This window comes from Diuraphis noxia, unplaced genomic scaffold (genome assembly GCF_037042655.1).
Source record: "Diuraphis noxia isolate RWA-SAM2 unplaced genomic scaffold, SU_Dnox_SAM2 contig0002, whole genome shotgun sequence".
Classification (NCBI taxonomy): Eukaryota; Metazoa; Arthropoda; class Insecta; order Hemiptera; family Aphididae; genus Diuraphis; species Diuraphis noxia.
Window position 1 is genome coordinate 25,751,752 of NW_028301712.1, and position 13,972 is coordinate 25,765,723.

The following is a 13,972-nucleotide window of genomic DNA, read 5'->3' on the forward strand; positions in this document are numbered from 1 at the left end:
ATTTAGGCGGCGCGAGCTTTATTTTTCGTCTGTATCCCGCGCGCACCAAGCTCTGCGAGCTTTGTCCTGGCGCTCCGGGTGGATTGATTTACGGCTTATGCGTATTATTGATTCGCCCACGCGCGTAGGCCGACATCTGTGCGCGCGGCGTACGACCGCCTGGCCGGGCGGCTGCAGTATAGTTGGCAGTGGGTTAGCGCGCCGGACAGCAGCTGCACGCCTCAAGCCACACGTCGTCGCGGTCGCTATAAATAAAACGGTCGTCTGTGCACGCGGGTGTTCGGCTGGTGCAGCAGTGTGGGTTCGCGCACTCGGACACATTCGCCGACCATCGTCGCGACGGCTGGACAGTAGTACGCCGCAGATGCCTGTCCGCTGCCAACGGTAATCGAGTCGAGTCGACGGAATCCAAACGGGGCGCCTGCAGTGCTGATCGCGGATGTCCGACTGGCGACGATTCGGTGGAGGTAATTTTTGTGTGGAGGTTTTCGTGGGGAGAAAAGAAGTACAAGTTCAGTGGCGTATGCTGGTAGGGGGGGGGGGTTAACGGACTGAAGCCCCCTCGATTATTTGATATTATATTGGTTTTTATACTTACCCATGATTTAATATAAAGTATCTTAAAAATCAGTTTTTCACCTAGCTGATTATTACGACCAAAGTCTACAAATATAAATACAATAACTACAATTGAATTATTGAACTGATATTATTAGCAATCCGAGTATCGTTGGATGATTTTTAATTTTTAAGACTTCCTCCATTGAAAAATCCTGCGTACGCCACTGAAGTATAATATATGGCATTGAACTTTAGTTAACATAGGAGCGGATTCATAAGTAGGTGGGCGTTTAATTTAGGAAAAAAATACTTAGTAAAAAGAATCTTAACAAATTTTAAGTTATTTTTAATATTTGTCTCCCCCCTCCATGTTATCTCAGACTGGATTCGCCACTTATATAATACCAGTGCGGCAGTGCTATTAAACGATGCCTTTAGAATAAATTCGATAATATTAAAAAATATGCGCATACGATTAAATAAGTGTTTTTCTTCTTTTTAATAAAGGTAAGGTGGATAAGTCATAACTCAATGATAATATTGTATGGAATATTTTTCGATTGAGATATAACTCGAAATAGTGAGTTTTCCAGTGGCGTAGACGCGTAGTTAAGGGGGAGGCCGAGGGGTTGATGGGGATATATCTCCCAGAGCCTTTTTTGTTCTTAAATGTTTAATGCATTGACTTATACTTGATATAAGATTATAAAATTATAAAATTACCCATGTATTATGTTATAAATTATAATCACCGAAATAATCCACCACGACCTTATCCAGGCTCTCAAATTATATCTATCGCCTATCAAATGTGAATGTGAATGAAAACCCAACCTAACCTAACCTACACATTCACACACACGACCATATTATTATGGTCCAGTTAATATAGTGGCGCACTGGCGCGCAAATCCAAGTGATGAGATTGATAGAAAATTGTTAACGGGCATGGTCGAGACATATTTGAATGATGTGACTTGAGTGCTTGACGATGGGTAAATGGGTAATTTCAGAGAATTTCCAACTTTTGAGTGGTGGATATAATTTGTCCAGAGTACGTAAGTACTGTACTATAAACTAGGTATATATAAATACCATAGGCGTGCGCACGGGGTATGCAGGGTATGCGCCTGCACACCCTGCAGCCAGACGCTTGGGGGCACATGAACAATGCCTAAGTTCATAATTTTGACTGGATTATAAAATGGTAATACGACATCGATATGGAGTATGGAATTGTTTTTAAATTCATTTTGGACGTTTTTCAATAATTTAAGGGAATATCGCCGAATATGGGTTTTATTGTTTGGGTAGGTAGGTATTTACTATTTATATTTTCCTAGAAAAGACGATGTCTAAATACTGATATAATTAATATATTATATAATAATATATAATGTTTATTATAGTTGAGTAGTTTATACCATAGAATATAATAGAAGTGACAGTAGAGTAGTAAAGTAGCAGCCATAAGTTTATAATACAATGTTATGCACATTCATTTTACGAGCATTTATATCTGTGGGGGGCCCGGGGGGCACATTTTATCAGCCGCATACTCTGTGAACAAAGTCTGCGCACGCCTATGATAAATACTCATCGTAGATGTTACTTCGTCTTACGTATATGTGTTATCTCGAGATCTTATATAATTATATTTAGACAGAAGCTCAATGAGCTCAGGATTTTTGTTAAAAAGGAAAAGAGCTATAGACTGAGATTTAATTAAGTTTTTTTTTTGGGGGGGGGGGGAGGGGGCTTAAATCATTCTTTTACAAAATAAATAGCATCATTTTAAAATTTAATCAGTTAAAAATGTATTTGAGAGCTTTTTTAGAATACATTAAGTGTTTATTATATTAAGAATAAGTACAAAACATATTTATTTTAGGTTTTAAACTAATAATAAACTTCGAACACGTAGGTATACGTAATGAACACTACAGAAAAATAGAATAAACTGATCTTTCCAAACGGGACTTCTTGCCACACTGCCACAGACAGTAATAATTATTGTTCTCAACGAAATAATCTATAGGCGATTGCCACAAACCTCATTAGTCATCACGTAGGTACAACTATTGTCAATTAATATGTTATGTGTATCATTATCCAATATACCTATTTTTTTTTTTTTTTTATGGTAATTAATATTGGAAAAAAACGTCATCGTTCATCACTTTAAATTTCTAATATATTAATGACAAAACAATAATAATATACTATAATGCTATATTATATAAAATCAAATATAAAAAATATTTTTCGTAGTGGGTGGGTGGGGGGGAGGGTTGCGCCCCAGAAGATGACGTTATACCCACGTGTGCTGTTTCCATCTTTCAAGTGCGTAACATACTACATATAAGATTTAAAAGTAGGTAAGAGTATTTATTATTTCGACGAACTCACGGGCTTTTTACTATATTTTACTTTTAAAATGAGTAACAACTATTTTAAAACGTACAATTACAATTTTAAAATACTTATCACTCACTTCAAAATTAAGATATAGTAAAAAACCCATGAGGTCGTCTTAGTAATACTCTTACCTTTTAATTTTATAAAAGGACAATTCACTATTCACTCTAATTTTTAAACCAACGGAGCTGAACGTGATTTGTTGAGCGTACAATTTGGTATGTTACTATGCACTTGTAAGATGGAGACAACACACAACGTCCTCTTAATTGCACAATGCCTTTCATGGTTTCAAGCGATAAATCCTAAAAATATCCGTGCTTACGTATTACAGCTTTGTTTGGGCCTTTCCCCCTCTCCCATTGAAAAAATTGAGCACTGGATTCGACGATGTATTTGACTGAGAATTGGTATCCACGTTTTTGATAGTTTCGTTGTATCGATGTATATCTTGTGCACTATTTCAAACTCAACAGTGTTTACGTAAAAGTTCTCTTGTTTCATATGTCTGGCACAGTCTGAGTTTGAAAAAAATGTAAAACTGGCACGAGAAGCGTTTACCATATCCCCTCGGTGGCTCAGTTAGCCACCCTATACTTGCACTCATGTTTATAGTATACGTATGCCGTATCTACAATCTACAGTCAATATGGACGGACGATATACTTTGTTTGTAAATATTCCAAACGGAGCGAATATTGTAATCACTTTAATTTGCTCATTTTTGTATTTCGTTAATGTAGCACTTACAATCACAATGGTAAATCGGGATATACAATCAATATTTATATTATTTCTGTTTTTTACTTTTACTATGCAATTTTTGATGTTATCAACTGTTCCTGTGTTACTTTTTTAGCCAATAAATGGCCAAATTTGCATTCTGCTCTTCTATGTCTCTCTTTCTCTCTCTCTTTCTCTCTCTCTTTCTCTTACTCGTCTTAGTAAAATATAATGTGGCCATGTGGGTATACTTTAATACGCCCCTTTAATAAATAAATAAACACACGCGTAGGTACGAATTTACGATTATGTTGATATACCTAATGTCGTATATTATATATTATTGAATTATTATACATGGTTATGCTCTATCAATAACATATACACGGTGCGGTGCTCTGCTTTAGTCTGCATGTATGAATAAAAGTTTTTTTTATTATGGCTATAAATTATTGTTAGGTAGATATTTCAGATTAATCTGCCGCCGCAATTGACCCGGAGCTCGACGCGCATTGAAAACACACCCCTTGCTGACTATCAGCTGTAATAATATTATTGTACGTTTCGCTTATATTTTCCGGAATTTTGTGTTTTTTCCATCGATTAATGACCACTTATTTAGAGAACGCATCTGTGGTGGGCGGTGGCCGATTGTTCTAGGTTTAAACTTATTCCCAATAGCATAATAATGTTATATGCTATTCTGTTGTTGGGTCCCGCGATGACCCGATTATTACGGTCACAGAGTACCTATCTATTGTATACTAATATAAAAGGCAAAAACAATTAAATAAGCAAAATACTCACTGAAAAATAATTTTTATTTCTAATATTTATTTTGTTTATTTGTTTAAAGTCATTTTTTGCTATAAATACGTCTGAGACATAATCAAATGCAAACATTTCTATTTTAACAAAATCGGTATGGATTTACTTATGTCTTATACTCTTATATATAAAAATGTTTAAATTTATGTTACGATTTAATGTAGGTATTATTATTATATATTTTATTATTTATAGTAAATTGTCCTTCTAGTTATATTGAATAAATAATATTATCTTCCTTCTTATTGAATCGTACACATTTTAAACGAAAATGTATATAAAAATATAAATAGATACGCTATTAAACAATATTTATATTATTATAGTATTATTAATATTTTTATTTTTATTATTATAATATTTCATTTAGATTTACCTACCTTATTTATAGTATCAACGCTGTTAAATATTTTTTTATGGACATTTTTAGTAGCCATTATTTATTATTTTTCATATGGTTTTCAGAAAATATAATGTTTTGTAACTTAAATAATATATACATGTATTTACTATTTACTATATAAAATGTAAATGTATACACGATTTAGTAAGAATATACCACAAATTCAAAATAATTTTACATGTACTTTTTATGTTTCAGATAAAACATGTCAGTCATAACTATGTGTAAAGCTGTTGAAGAAATGAATACGTTTAAAACTCAACCAACTACTAAACTAATCAATGCTTCTACTTTGGCTAAGTTATCTGAGAAAACATCAATAACTCTGCCTTCTACATCATCCGTCCAGTCAAATCAGATATTGCTGATTAACAATGCCGAAGGACAACCTGTATCTGGTATATTGTTACCTTCTAATCATTTCATGTTAAAATTGAATCAAAACCAGCTCCAACCCGAATCAGATCCAGATGATAATACCGAGCGCGAATCTACTTCAAAGTATTTTTCAATGAATAAGAGTGAAAAGAAAATGTTTAGAGAAACATTTTTTCGTACGCTTCTCGATTTTATGCACGAAATTGTGAAAGATGGTCGTATTGTTAGTTCTTCTGATCATATTTGGGAACGTGTTGCTTCAAAATTAGATAATATACTTAAACCAAAAAGTATTTACAATCGTTTTATTCTAAATAAACATTCTTGTAGAACGAGGTTAATCGAAGCATATCTCAAAGACCCTAAAAGTCAAACTACAGATAAATCAATACTAAACCATATGATGAAAACGGATATGCACCATGAAGTTGTTGAAAAAAGACCGGGTCATGTTGATAATGAAACATTTTATGATGCCTTGTTCGAGTTTAAAGATAAGGTTTTAAAGGATGGAGAAGTAGCACCAAGTGTTGATTCGGTCTGGAATCAAATTTCAGCACACTTGAACCATGCTTTAAAGCCTAATAGCATTTACTTGAGGTTCAAACGTAATACTCACAATTGTCATAAAAAATTACTTACTCATTGTAAACTTGACCCTTCTAAAGCCAAAACCTATGACGTTCCTAGTCGAAAGTATGTACCATCCATGGAAAAGCAACAAAACAAAGTAAAAAAGAAAAGTTTAAAGTTTGAAGATTCTTCCAAATTTTTTAAAGCCTTATACACCCATAGGAAAAAGATTATACAAAATGGGTCAATAGCAAGATACAATAATTCGGTTTGGAATGAAGTGGCAAAGATGTTAGATTACGCTTTACAGCCATCTGATGTCCATTCTAAATTTATTCGTAATCATGACTTATGCCAGACTAAACTTATTGAGGAATGTAAAGAAGATGAGAATTTTACACCATTAGTCGTTCCAAAATTGAACAAACCTAATAGTGTATCTGATGAAACATTTTTTAGTGTTTTATGTAAATACCGTGATGATATTTTACAAAATGGAAGTGAAATAGCTAAATTTTCTAATCCCGTTTGGACTCAAATTTCAAGAGATCTTAATGATACTTTAAAGCCAGCAACTGTATACTTCAGAGTAACAAGAAATTCTCAGCTATGCTTAAATAGACTTCTTAAACCTACTGGATTATTAACAGAGTACAACTACAAAGATACGATTAATAAAGACCAGTTTTTCGAAACAATATGTTTGTATAAATATTCAATAATGAACGGGGATCAAGTTGTAGATTTAAGTGATCCCGTTTGGAATGAGATTTCTCTTCGATTAAACTCTGCATTATCTCCTGAAGTTATCTACGACACTATTTTGAAGGATAAAGATTTGTGTAAGACAAAAATGATTCAAGCTCTTAAAACAGAACGCAGTGTGTTTTCCGGAGAAAATCCCGAGGATTCTGAAAATATGACTGAATTAACACCAATTGTAGAATGCAATATTTCTAATGAATCTACTGACGATTTTATTGAAGTGGTTAAAGAATTTAAGGATTCTATTTTATTAGCCAATGGACAAATAGCTTTAAACAATGATCCTGTATGGAAACAAATATCTAGTCGTTTGAAAGATCTGAAGGCTGATGAAGTTTATTCATACATCATTAATGATTATAAAAATTGCCGTACTCGACTTTTTGGCATTAACTCTGTTCCTAAAAACAGTTTATTTGAAGCGTTATTTGCATACCGACACTCGGTTATAAACAATAATGTCATTGCAAATATTAATAATGGAGTGTGGACAAAAATTAGTCAAAAACTTAACAATGTATTGAAACCCAGAGAAATTTATATGAAATTCATTAAAGATGTAGATGGCTGCCGTACAAAGCTGTTGAAATCATTAAAAAAAGACTTTTGTCGTTCTCAAAGTATTGACAAAGATAAGTTTTTAGATGTGATAATTAACCATAAAGACTCCATACTTAAAAATGGAACACATGCTAAACCTAGTGATCCAATTTGGAGAGAAATTGCATCTAAACTTAACTTTTTAGTAAAACCATTAACTCTTTATAATAACTTTATGTTAAATAGACATAATTGCCAGCAGAAACTTTTAGAAGCTTGCGAAACAGATAAAAAAGAAGTAATTTCTTCACCAATTTCATCAAAAATTACCTCTCAGATGGACCACGATTACACAAAAGGTGACGCGGACACTAGTTTTGAAGATTTGATATCTATGAGACAAAAAGTTGGCTATGTACAAGAAAATGACTTTATTGGAGCTTGTTTAGTGTTCAAAGATAAATTAGTGAAAAATAATTGTATAGTGCCTTCTACTGATGATGTTTGGAATGATATATCAAAACACCTTAATTATGCAATCAAAGCTAAAACAGCTTATTTGAGGTTTAAACGAAACACTCATAATTGCCAAGGGAAATTATTTGGAAATTTTAAATTAAACGATGTTTCTTGGGATGGAGATGAAGATGCATATTCTGTTGAAGACCAAAGCATCGAAGATGAGATGTTCTTTGATGCAATATCAATTTTCAAACATTCCATTATTAACAATGGTAACTTTGCTATGGAATCAAGTCCTGTTTGGTTGGACGTCTCAAATCTAATGAACAATTTACTGTCTCCTGATGAAGCGTTTTGGAAGTTTCGTCAAAACAGTGATTCGTGCAGAACGAAATTAATAAAAAAATGTATAGCGGATTGGACCAATGAACCTTCTTTGGTAATTAAAAATCGAATCCAAGTTATTAAATCAAAAGAAACATTGTGGAAAGAAACATTAAAAACTGAACAAACTGCAAGGATGGATAAAAAAAATATCACAAAAACTTCAAATTTAAACGATGATGTATTCTATGATGCTATTTATAAATATAAAAATGATATATTCCATAATGACTTGATTGCAAGTTGTACAAGCCCTGTATGGGCAGCTATAGCCAAAGAGTTAAACAATGAAATGGAACCATCGACAGTATACTTGAGGTTCAGGAATAATATGACTAAATGCAACCTGAAATTTGCAGAAGCCGCTCAAAGACACAATACCTGTCAATTAAAACAAAAACATTGTCAAATGAAAAAACAAAATCAATTACTTATTGAAGAGAATTCGAATGAATCATGTGACCAACATATGGTTGTAGACTATGATGACGAGGAAATTATAGAAATTGATTCTGATATGGAAAAGTCCGAAAAGTTTAAAATAAAGGATTACAGTCCTGTTCAAAAAACTATACCAATGCAAACAGAGTTACAAACAATTAAACATGTAAATAAATGGAAATGATAATTTCTATAAATTCGAGTAAAGCTAATCTAGAAATGATGAATACAATTTATATTTAATCATAATTTGGAATGTAGTTTAATAAGGATCTCTGATATAAATATGATTTTTTCTCATTATTCTTTAAAATTACTTAATAATGACTGATTAATGTTACCTGTAATTTTAATTTAATTTTTTAGTTTACCTTATTTTAATTTTTGTATTTTTCCATCAAACTATGAGGTTGTGTAATGTATGTGTTCAATAATATGTTTTTAAAGATACTATTTTTATTTGTTATAATTTATATTATTATACCTTTAAGTTATTACCTATGTTTTCATAATTCAAAATGTCTATTGAATTGTAGCTACCTATATATACTTGTGTGAATACAGTATTTAATAGATAAGGGCACAATAATTATACTTACATTTGTCATATTATATTATTTTTGTAATTATATATATATATATTAAACATTTTAATATAATAAATATTAGTTAGAATCTCTTAAAATAAAATAAATTAACGTCCATGTTCCAAGCAATTTTTTTAAATCTCATTTTGGTTCCGACTTATGATTAAGGTTTATGTTGCTTGCAGAATTCATTTTAATTCATTTAACAATTTAATTTGTTTTATTATTTTCATTTTTGATGTATTTTAGGTATGTATACTAACTATACTAATTACATTTTAGTACCTAAATTATTAATAATTAGTAATTATGCTTTACTTCTAAAATATTCATAAATAAATTTAGTAGATGAATAATTGTTGAGTATTATTCTGTATTAGATATTATATACCCCACAGAAGAGCCAAGTCTATTCCAATGTTGTGATTTGGTTAAGACTGGCTGCTACACTAATCAACATACTTATTTATCGACTGGTACAAATATTTTTTTTACATAATCTATACGATTGTCGATTATACCTGGTTGAAACAATATAAATCATAAAACTTTATTTAAATGTTAAAAATAGTCTGTACTTTGTTAAATGACTATAACACTGTACAAATTAAGTTTTCATTAAGTATTTAAAAATTTAAACTATTGAATGATTGAATAATTTTATAACATGTTAAATGTTAAGAGGACATGATACCCGCATGTGTTGTCTCCGTCTTACAAATGCGTAACATGGTACATTTTTCGCTCAGCAGAACACGTGTATAGCTCCGTTAACTTAAAAATTAGAGTGAACTGACCTCTTATATAATTTAAAGGTAAGATTATTATCTAGACAACCTCATATGCTTTTTATTTTATATCAAATTTAAAGCGAGTTATGAGTATTTTAAAATTGTACATTTTTTGTGCATCTTAAAATACTCATAAATTCCTTTAAAATTTAAATATAATAAAAAGCATATGAGGTTGACTAGATAACAATCATACCTTTAAATTTTATAAGAGGTCAATTCACTCTAATTTTTAAGCAAACGGAGCTACACGTGTTCTGCTGAACGTAAAATTTACTATACAATGCACTTGTAAGACAGAGACAACACATGCGGGTATCACGTCCTCTTAATAGGTATTTACAATGAAGATTAACTGAAACAAAATTATATTATTCAGTTATTTATTTAAGAGAACATCTTCTCCTGGTGTGTTGTCTCCTTTACAATAACACATAATATATAAAAATAACGACAATAACGTACGTCCTGCAGTTCCAATTTTGTTTAGTTGGCTTAAATATTAGAGTGAATCGACCTATTATCATACTTAAATTAATGTGGGGACATTACCTGTGTTAAGTCGTTGATTTTTAGTGATTTATGAGCATTTTTGAATATTAATATTTTACATACTCATAATTCATTTAAAATTAAAACATTGTAAAAAACCAACAAGAGAACACAGATTATGTTCTAATATTTAAGTTTTATAGTAGGTCAATTCCTTAGGTTACAAGGGCGCCTGCTGAAGTTTGAGTCGGGGAGGGGAGGAGTAAAAATCTCTGATGATACAGCACAAACTATATTTTTTTTTATAAGTGATAAAACATTCACATTAACTAAAATATCGAGAGGAATGTCACCCCCCCCCCCGCGATGCCAATGATAACAATAAAAAATTAGAACTGCGCCAGACGTACATTTTGGTACATTCTGTGTAATTCATACACCACACAATATGTTGTCTCCGTCTTATAAACAACAAAACATATGACATAGCAACAACTTTACTCGCTCTATATTTAAAGTAGAATTACCAAAATTTCACAACGCATTGGGAAGAACATTATCTGTTTCGTAGCTTTTTTTATTATTTAGATAACATCAATACAATTAAAGTTATCAGTTTGAAAAAACATGTTTTTTTTATTTAATTATTAAAAAATATTGGTTAGTGCTATCAAAAAGTAATTCTACTATAAATACAGAGGGTGTAAAATTTTTGGTATATTGTACGATTGTAAGAGGGAGACAACACGTATGGGTTCTCTTAGTATATTAAAATGTAATTTTATGTAATTTTATTCCGTAAAATAATACAATATAGGCTAGGTACTACAATTATTCATTGTTGCAACTTGCAGTAATTAAAAATTAGTGGTAAATGTTTTAAATATAATATTGTAGATAAGTACCTATTTCTACACAGCTTCACACTTCACAGACTTCAAAGCTGTACAAATATGTATATAATATAGGTTGTGAGTTTTTGACCTGTCGAGATATAATAGCTTTGATGGCTAAATTTTCTTTTTAATGTTAATATGATCAGCAAAAATTTCAAAAATAAGTATACCTACCTAAGTTAAATGTCAATACATTTTTCATGCTAAAATTTCAACTAATAGGTAAGAAATAACGTAATGTACAGGTATACTATATAATCTATAATATATTATTTATATGTATTAAGCTATTAAATAAAAGGACATTATTATCCTATGAATACTTATTATGGTATGTAATACTTATTAAAAAGCAAGGCTAAAGGTACTGTTCCCGAGATGTGCAGACTATAGTCGCGACGACTGGCCGCAACAACTACACTGCCATGGAACAGCATTATAGTCGCTGCGGCCGACGACTGTCCGTGAACTGCAAAATATGGTGTGGTTGGTCGCAAAACGATTGGATATAACAACTATACATATAGTGCTTAAGAAACCATACCTTTAAGGGGAAAGAAGCAAAGTAACGTGAAGTTTTTAAAATTATGTTAACCGTTTATTATTTAATATTAATATATTGGAGAAGGTAAAGATACAGACGGCTTATTTTGAAAAGTATTTAAAAGTTTCGTGTCATTCATAGATTAAGTATCCTCGAATAAATGATCTAGGCCAGCATTTCCTAACTGCATGTGGTACGCAAAGAAAATCTCCCTTCATAATAAAAATGGAATGGATCACTATAATTCACATGAAATATATTATTTGGCTTACAAATAAACCAAATATCAAAATATTAATAATACAATATACATAGCAATATTATTGAACATATTTAATTTTCTTGTTGTATGCGTTATATGCTTACCTATATTGGCATAACTCATAACTGTGTATCCAGTTTCTAATGATATAAAATTCAAATTTATTATTATTTTATATTATGTATATGCGTATAAAATAATGAATTGATTTTTGATAAGCAAAAAAATAAGGTTATTGGTCAAATGGTCCATGAAAATTATTTTCAAACTGTAAGTTATAATATGCGATTATAAAAAGGTTGAGAATGACTGATCTAGACTGCTGCGTGAAAGAAATCCCAGCAATATTTTAGGGTACCAATATCCTAGATTTTCATGGTTAAAATTAAAATCGAAAAAATGTATAAAGATAAACTGCTGTGTGAGGTATTGGCGATGGTGATAAAATGTATATACCCATTAAAATGTTCTTATTTTTTTGACACACATTTATCAGGTATTATTTATTATTTTGTATTGAAATGATTCCGTTAGAGTTACAGAAAAAAATTATATCCGCGATAATATATAGTAATAATAACTTGAATTGCTTGATTTTCTTCATAATGTTGGACTAAAAATACTTCTTTACAGCGCATAATATTATATACACGACCTCTCCTACGAATTAACTCTAACATTATCTGCATTCTGCATTGACAAAAAAATATGTTGCCTGTAAACTGTAGAATAGGTAACTACCTATATAGTTATAAAAGCAATAGTACTTAAATTATATATTTTGTGATACCTATAAACCTATATACCACATAGTTAGAGTACTCCATGTATAATTTATAAACATACATAATAAGCTATATTATAATAGGTACAGGACATCTCACGTTATACTTATTTTTGAAATGTCTACATAGCATATTATGTATATGATACTTATCTTATACGTGTGGCCTGCGTGCATATTTTGTAAGTTCAGTTATCGTGGTTATATATTTAAAAAAGTTAAATTAACCATCAATTTATGATTTTTTTTAAGTTTTTCGGACAAAGTCATCTTATTACTATTGATATTTATATTATGTTTTTTAGCAGTTTAAAAATTAATGATGTATAAACTTATTTACAAAATTTAAATAGTGTTAATTACATGGAATTTTTTAATTTTAAAAATTTTGTTCTTAATGTTGTTGTTCAGTGAAGATATCATAAGAACGTTTACGCTTGAGTGGATGTAGAGTAGGCTTGTCACTTGAATTAAATTGTTGTTCACTTTTTTTGTGAATTAATTAATTGAAAAGTTAATCGATAGATTTTGTATATTGTGGGAATTTTGACGTCTGTGTGAAGGGCTACACCAAATGGGGCATTTTATAGTATTTTGAACTGGAAAACTTGAATTTTATATATAAGATATTGGCACAGCTGCCTCCGATAGAGATAGAATTTCAATTTAAATATTATACATATATATATAATATTAATAAATATATGTTATTCTTCATAGGCTCCAATCACGAAATTAATTATAGTCTATACTCTAGGTACTTAAAACTTGGCATGGATGCTAAATTAACCTCTTAATTAACACTTCTAACTATATTTTAACCCCGTGGCAAATTAATACTTACCTACCGTAAGACTTATACAAAAACTAGGTATATATACTATACTCGTTCCAAATTTGATTTTTATAAATTTAAATTATCAGCAAAATCTATTCTACTTATAGGAATATGAATTTAAAAAGGTGATCAAGTGGGTACCACTCTGCTGTCTATTACAGGTGCCGTGTGCCGTTTAGAATGTAGATCACTATAGTCACATGGATATTGGATGTGTTTAATTTTTATTAAATTATTTAAATTATTGTAGATGAAAAACAATCCTGGGCGAAACGGTAGGTATGTCAGTGACCAGCGTTTAT

The 13,972-nt window shown here is 30.8% G+C and overlaps 1 protein-coding gene across 1 annotated transcript; it reads left to right on the top strand.

Moving 5' to 3' along the window:
* The first annotated feature begins 130 nt into the window (after positions 1–130).
* On the top strand, positions 131–9,419 carry LOC107161635 (uncharacterized). The gene is made up of 2 exons (XM_015508126.2): positions 131–467; positions 5,132–9,419. The coding sequence occupies exon 2, from the start codon at positions 5,139–5,141 to the stop codon at positions 8,658–8,660; it is 3,522 nt and encodes a 1,173-aa protein (XP_015363612.1). The 5' UTR covers positions 131–467; positions 5,132–5,138; the 3' UTR covers positions 8,661–9,419.
* The last annotated feature ends 4,553 nt before the right edge of the window (positions 9,420–13,972 follow it).

Coding starts and splice junctions, on each gene's coding strand:
- LOC107161635 (XM_015508126.2), top strand. CDS start 5,139: ATGTCAGTCATAACTATGTGTAAAGCTGTTGAAGAAATGAATACGTTT.